Consider the following 7152-nt stretch of genomic DNA (forward strand, 5'->3'; position numbering starts at 1 on the left):
TTGCACAAGCAATCGCCGCTTTACAGGCACCCTCAGTCTAGGGAAGCTAACCATATTTTTAGAACCCATACCAAGAAACATTCATTCAGTGTAAAATGAGGGCTAGAGAATTGCACGACAAAAACCATCCTTAAGAGAAGGAACCCACATAAAGCTGATTCTCTAGTTGATGCGGCCAAGCACAGTAGAGAAGATAAGCATGCAGTCTTGGTTGTAGATGTACATGGAACGCTGATAGCACAGCGTCCGTTTGCATGAAAACACATTCAGGTGGCGGAGGAGACTACGATAACCTTGGCCCTCCATGCTACCAAGGGCCCAATGAATGTCTACTCAACGACTTTATAATGACACTATCAGCATTGCGCAACATGTGCCAAATTTCTGAATGTGCTTTCATGTGGGGCATTCTTATAAGTGCTCCATTCAACCTGGCAAGATATGCATCTGTGGCGTGGCAATGCTTACACATTTAACAAACAAAACAAATTGCACTGATCCTAATAACAAAGCTTATCTGATAAAGTGTGCATAAAGTAGCTAATACTTAACGATGGTAAGAATTCATGTTCTGTCATTATAAACAAGCATGGTATGTTTAGATCAATCATTTAGATGATGATCTTATTAGTTTTTTATTACACGAACCAGCTGACTGAGTTTATGCTTTTACTATACTGTACAAGAATGTATTTGTTATTCTTTCAGATATATGAACGAGTACGCAGATATTATGTGAAATTCAACACTGGACTATAATTATAATACATACTCAAGAAAGTGAATAAGTTCATGCGGAGCTGCCTTGATTGTCGACGGTGCTCACTTTCACTCAGGTCCCAATCCATTGAGTAGTGGCTGAACAACTGGTGAAAACTGAGGTAGGCGGTTATCAACAGACCACCAGACGCTGGAAAGCGTAGACTGTAGGGAGGCAAAATTTAAAACAGACTTTGTAATTTCATTCTTCAGGATACACATCTCAATAGTGATTACCAGTTCACAAACACGACGTAAGATGCACAAAAAACCAATGTGACAAATAAACGTGGGCCATCAACAGTGGAACATATTGCACACCATCACCTATGAAGTACAAAACAATATTGTTTCACAGCTACCAAACAGATATGTAGTCAAGAGAAAGCTTAGCACACCGTCATCTTTATACACAGGAGAATATGACTTGAGAATTAGAAAATAATCTTTCAGCACTAACTTGAAGCTACAGCAACAGGTTTCTTGTATGTAGGTACCAATGCTGCTTCTTAACGCAAACCTTGTACAAAGTTTTGTGTGACCAACAAGTCTTACAACACAGGCTGTATATGTGCCGCAGTGTATATGCATTGAGGAATACGAAACACCTTGGTACCTCTGGAATACCAATACACTGGCCATGGAAGGTGCAAACTTTCAGGAGCAATTACAGTCTCATGACAAGTGTCACTACCAACAAATGCATTATCTTTTCTGCATATTCACTTGAGGTCTGCAACTGACACTTTAAGAAAACTTGATTTCGGAAACATACAATGCTTAATATGCTGCAAAAGCATGGTGTTTCACTAGTGATTCCAAAAGCAATAATGTCATGTTCCCTGAGTACCACATTGTTCACGGATATTTTTGGTACTGCAAGGCCAGTCTCTCCAACATGGCATTCAGGCAGCCCAGCATTACAGAAAAACTGAAGAAAGAATAACAGGAACTCCTGAAAGTGGTATTTTTGTGGCTTCATGCAGGTGTTTTGGGCTGCCATCATCATTCCAGAGGGCATGAGATGTGTTAATCTGTAAAAACTCACTCACTGAGAGTGGGACGTTCTTAAAGTTAAACATTTTTTTTGCTTTAGGAATGGCATTTTTTGCTTCCATTCTCATCGTCCAATGATGACGCCCTGGGCCATGTGTCTTTATTTGCTCTACAACGTGCACCAACATGTGCATTTTAGGGAAAACTGCAGCTTCACCATAGCATGCTACGAAAAGTTCATGATGACTAGCAACTATGTCTTCAAGATCACCAACAGCATCTACGGACAAAAATGGTGACAATACTAACTGCGTAGTCTGTGCTAAACGCACTAGGCATTTAACATGTGGTGACCCTTCTGGAAGATAGTCATCAAGGATCAGTGGCATATGTAGAATCAACACAAGAGAGGCGCTTGCGGATGAAACCACTTTTAGGTCCGTTTCAAAAGGCCGTGGTTTGTCACTTGTGCTTATTGAACGATGAAATACAAAATGTGTGATAGCATCATTAAGCTGTTTAAGTGACAGCCACTGTTTTTCTCTGATTGCAGCCTTGAGAAATAAATGTATTTCTTTTGGTATAATGCCTTCCAGTAGGATATGCATGGGATCATATAATACATCTTTTGTCAACAAAAAAAAAGGAAATGAAGTCAGCACTGATTCCCCCTTAATTCCGAATTCCTTAGAAAGCTGCTTTTTGTCTGCAACTGACGCTGCTTGGTTTAGTTGCTGCATTTGCAATTTTATATCAGTCTCTGATCTCAGCTTACACTGTCCATGTCGGACATGCTGTGCATAAGTGGAAGACGGCTCAACACAAGTTCGGCAGGAACGAAATACAGTTGGGCCAAAGGATTCTTTAAAACCTGCCAATGAATGGGCAGCTAAAGAATCTCCTGTAACAGTCATTACAGTACCAAAAAATCTTTCACGACCTCTATCTGTGTCAAAAACCATTCCCTCATTGGCCAGTGCTCTCAGCACTTCAATAAAATTTCCAAAAACTTTAACCTGGCACTGTGCTTCTTCAGGTCAGCTGTGTGACCAGTCCCCATCAAAAAATTCCAGATAGTTTAGAACGCTCAGATGGTGGCAAGTTTAAGATGGTCACGTAGAAGACACTGAGCTTACCCAATTTTCCTCTTTTTGTGCCAATTGGGTTGGCAAGTTCTATGTCGTCATAATACAAGTTGAGAAGAACAACATTCTCTTTGTGCTTATGCAAAATGGGATGTGAATGAAACCTTGTTCCATCCCAGAAGTCACTAAGCACAGAGGCATTTTCCATTCTATAAGGCTTTCTTACATAGTCCACAATTTCCGGGTGCCTCAAGACATTTTGAAGGAGGTCTGCTAACTTTACAATGTAAGCCTTGCCATTCCCTAAGAGTTTTACCTCAGTTGGCGGCACATAGATTCCCAAATTTTGATAGTGTCGCTTTCTTTGGCGGTCAGTTTTAATTTGCTCAATATCAATTGGCATTTCAGTCACATCAAACATCTTCTTCACCTCTTCAACAACAACGTCGACAACAACCTTGTGACATCTGTGTTGTCCTTCCAGCCGCCTACAGAGTCCTGTCAATCTAGCAACTACGCTGTCACTTTGACTGCTTTCTTGTGGTGGAGGAGGAGTGAGCCTCAATGTATCTTCAGCACTGCTGTCACTGTGTGGGCTGGTTTGGGAGACAACAACTGTCTGTTGTTTACATGTTTTAAAATGTTGCCTGTACTGCGTCATGACACCAAACATGGTTTTGCACATGCTACACAAGAACAATGGCTTGCAATCACTGTGATAAGTTTTCGTGTGATAGGCAAACGAGGTATATGCACCACAAAAAAAGTCACAATAATAGCACACATGCTGCCCTACGAGGCTTGGCGGGATTTCATCTGTTACCATCGCTGATGCTGATGCTGTCTTCAACGCGTCATCTGTTGTAGCAACTGCGGTTGACCTCGTGGACGCCTCAGGTGTCTCTGTAGCAGCACTAGACCTTGCATCAGTTGTGATGGTAGCTGCAGATTGTACAGAGGTGAATTCCATATGAGGTGTTTCGCGTGGTCCTTGCAAGCTTTGTTCTGTGCCTGCCATTTGATGAACAGCATCTCCTGCGTGGTTAAAAGATCAGTAAGAACAGCCTGCGCTGCTTAATGTACCAGTAAAAATGTGAACATCAAAACCGATTCACAAACAGTGTACAGTACTCACGAATTCTAACACGACATCAAATTTTTTAAGTATAACGACTGGTATGCACAATTTCTCAAGATAACCACGTCCCGTCGTGACAAATCGGGTCTCTAAAGATAACATGGGCTCTGATCAACGCATTTGCATCGAAATTACACCCAAGTGACCTGAAATGAAGACAGTGGAAACAAAAATGTGTTCGTTACTTAGCCCTAATTGTCCTGTTTCAATCTGCGAGTACTCTAACTGAGAGATCAGCCTGAATTTATATTACTCACTGCAAGCCCAACACATTTTAGGTGAATCAATTTAGTGAACATTTTTAGAGCTTTAGATGATCTGCATTAACTACACGTGAGAAAGTGTAGGTGAAGAAGCTAGTATGGAACATGACGCTTTGATTGATCAACCAAATGCCTTAACACGACATAAAGGAACAGGTTGATTGTAGTAATTCCTGCATGTTTGATCTGTTGTCATAGACAACCGGCACTTATAGTTGTGTCATGCATGCTGTCATAAATGCACTTTTTCTAGATACCCTGACCGTGATCCTTAGCGCTATGACACTTCTCACGTTTTGAAAGAACTACTCATGAAATCTAGTTACAGTGTAAAGTATCAGCAGTGCGCTGGCAACAAATTGACACCCCAGAGATGCTGCAGTAATTTATGGTATCACGGCATCTTTACAAATTTGTATTGGCACCCACCGGTATGCTGTGAAGCAGGCATCACCAAGCTGCTGGTGCTGGCACCTCCAGTAGCAGTACGTTCGTATTCTTGAGCAACACCTGCACAGTGATAAATGCGCTTGCATCTCAGTGACTCAGTGCTTCCTGAAACTGTGGTAAGCTGTAAATCATACAATAGGTAAGTTAGACAACCTGGTTAAAATATGAGCTATTCAAACACAAATAATTATTAATTGCCGAGACCTCTCTCATGCTAAGGAAAAATACTGTGATAAGTTAGAACAGAGCTAGAAGAATATAATTTTTCAATAGGCTAGGCGGTTCATAATAGGGAAATTCACACTGCAGAGCTTCCCAAGTGCAGTGCTCACAAAGTAACACAGCCAACAGAACTCAGTTTTCTTTAAGGAAAACAGGCACAGCAGCAGTCAGCTGTAGGTTCCTACTGTGCTAGCTCAATGGCTTGATGCCTCATATCATAAGGGGTGGGGTGCCCAGGTCCCCTCCACCCTCAAAATTTTGATGGAGAGAGTGTTTTAATCAAAATAAATAATGAAAATAGCAACTTTCCTCATACAGTCAAGGCCTTCAGCAGATGCCCCCCCCCCCCCCCCAAAAAAAAAATCCTAGCTACGGGCATACTCATTCGGTTAACTCAACTTTGTCATGCAGTATACAAAACAGGAAGTGCGGTCTTTCTAATTGTGCAAGCAGTCATTAGCCTTATGGTGCCACTGATTTTTGCATTACTTGTGTCAGAGAGACCAAACAAAGAAAACTATTCACACATAGTTTATGTACACGTTTCCTTCTCTTTCTGCAAACACACCCATAAGTTCTAATTTTAATTGAATGGAAACTTTGTACTGTGCAGTGTAACACTGCATGGAACTAAACTCTCATGGAAATATATGTATGCTTTGCTAATTGGTGAGGTAACAAGGTGTACCTTTTCTATTTCATGGCTAGGAGCAGTACACACAACTGGCAGAACTGAAATCCATTCATAAATAAAAAGTTCATACATCATCAATAAATTAAGACTTTCAAAGGGCTCCAACCAAAAAATGGGTTTATCAGTAAAGGCAAATGAAGTGACAAAGACATATTATGACCTGGAAGAGTGCCATTCTCTATTTCAGAGCTTTGTTTCAAAGGTGATTGTGTTACTTCGCAGCATCATGATATTGCTATATAAGTCTCTTTTTGCGGCAAAATGCGAGTTGCCAGTGCTCATATATGACGCATTAGGCGGCAATACCGTCGGAAGCAGATGCCTCACAATTCAGTTACCTAGTACACGTCAGTCGCATAATAAATCCAAGCTAGTGTATTACCGCGTCTCTGATTAAACTCCAGTTAGAACCAGCGGCCTAACAGAACTGCGTGGAATCTCAGATAAGAATGATGTACACTAACCGGTATTGTGAGTTTCAATCGCCTCCTGCGATTGACTGGGCGGCACATATGGCGGCATGAAGAACACATTCTCTGTAGACCCTGAAAAACGCATGCGGTTTCAATTATTGAAAACTTACACAAGCTGGCATGCCACAATTAGGTCACGAAACAAATGCGAGCCATGAACTGAGTAAAATGAAAACAAACTTGTCTAATGTATGTACACATGATAAGATGACTGGCTGTTAAGTATTGTATTCCGAGAAAAAGCGCATCTACGATGGGATGTAACGAAGATGACACACAAAGCATGCAAATTCGGGAGTAGTTACTGCTGCGCTTAATGTTCCCCGCCAGTACAACACGGTGATATATGTATATACATAACTGGCGATGTGTAGCCCCCTCCTCCCCTTTTTCTTTTTTCTTCGTCCACTCTGCAAAATTGCATCCTGCACATGCATTAGCAGATATCACGACACCATCAGAGAAACAAAAAAGCCCACTTACCAATTCGAACATGTTGTACTGGACTGTGGCCGCAGTACGCACACCAACCGGCCTGGTATGGTGCGGCAGGCTCATTGTTCACGGCGCGGCAAAATCCGTCGCACTCACATTGCGGTGAGGTACATTGCCCTCGATACACACCTTTCATATCCATTGACGAGAACATCTTGCACAGCGGCAGGCGCAAAGCGCGCAGCCGACGCAGTTGACTCAAACCTCCGTCACCTGCAAGTCTCGTGATGGCGCGAAATGGCGCGAAACTTAGCCAACTTAGCTTCCGCGGTTCTCGCCTCCGCTTTCTTGTTTTTTTTTTTTTTTCCCTTCCCTTCACGCGCAGCGCGTCGGGAATCACGAGCGCGGTGCGCGCGCCTTCGCGCGCATGCGTGGTGCAGTTGTTTCCGACGCTTCGCCGCGCGCTCTCGCTTCTCTCGCGCGTGCATCGGCCTGCGGGGCCGTATACGGACTTCGGCCGCTTATCAGAGAGGCCGCGTAAAGAGAGTAACGTATATTTCTCTTCGCCGGGCTGTTTCGACGCTCGCCGGCTTCGCCGCGCCCTGTCTGCCCTGTCGCTTCTCTCGCGCGCGCATCG

The 7152-nt window shown here is 42.8% G+C and overlaps 1 protein-coding gene across 1 annotated transcript; it reads right to left on the bottom strand.

Annotated features, from left to right (window-relative positions):
* Nucleotides 1-4635: 4635 nt before the first annotated feature.
* On the bottom strand, nucleotides 4636-6852 carry LOC125758863 (uncharacterized). Its single transcript, XM_049416555.1, has 3 exons — nucleotides 6564-6852; nucleotides 6072-6152; nucleotides 4636-4751 (listed from the first exon to the last, which is right to left on the bottom strand). Exons 1-3 carry the CDS (start codon nucleotides 6727-6729, stop codon nucleotides 4636-4638), a joined length of 363 nt encoding a protein of 120 aa, XP_049272512.1. The 5' UTR covers nucleotides 6730-6852.
* Between the last annotated feature and the right edge of the window lie 300 nt (nucleotides 6853-7152).

This window comes from Rhipicephalus sanguineus, chromosome 6 (genome assembly GCF_013339695.2).
Source record: "Rhipicephalus sanguineus isolate Rsan-2018 chromosome 6, BIME_Rsan_1.4, whole genome shotgun sequence".
NCBI classification, from domain to species: Eukaryota; Metazoa; Arthropoda; class Arachnida; order Ixodida; family Ixodidae; genus Rhipicephalus; species Rhipicephalus sanguineus.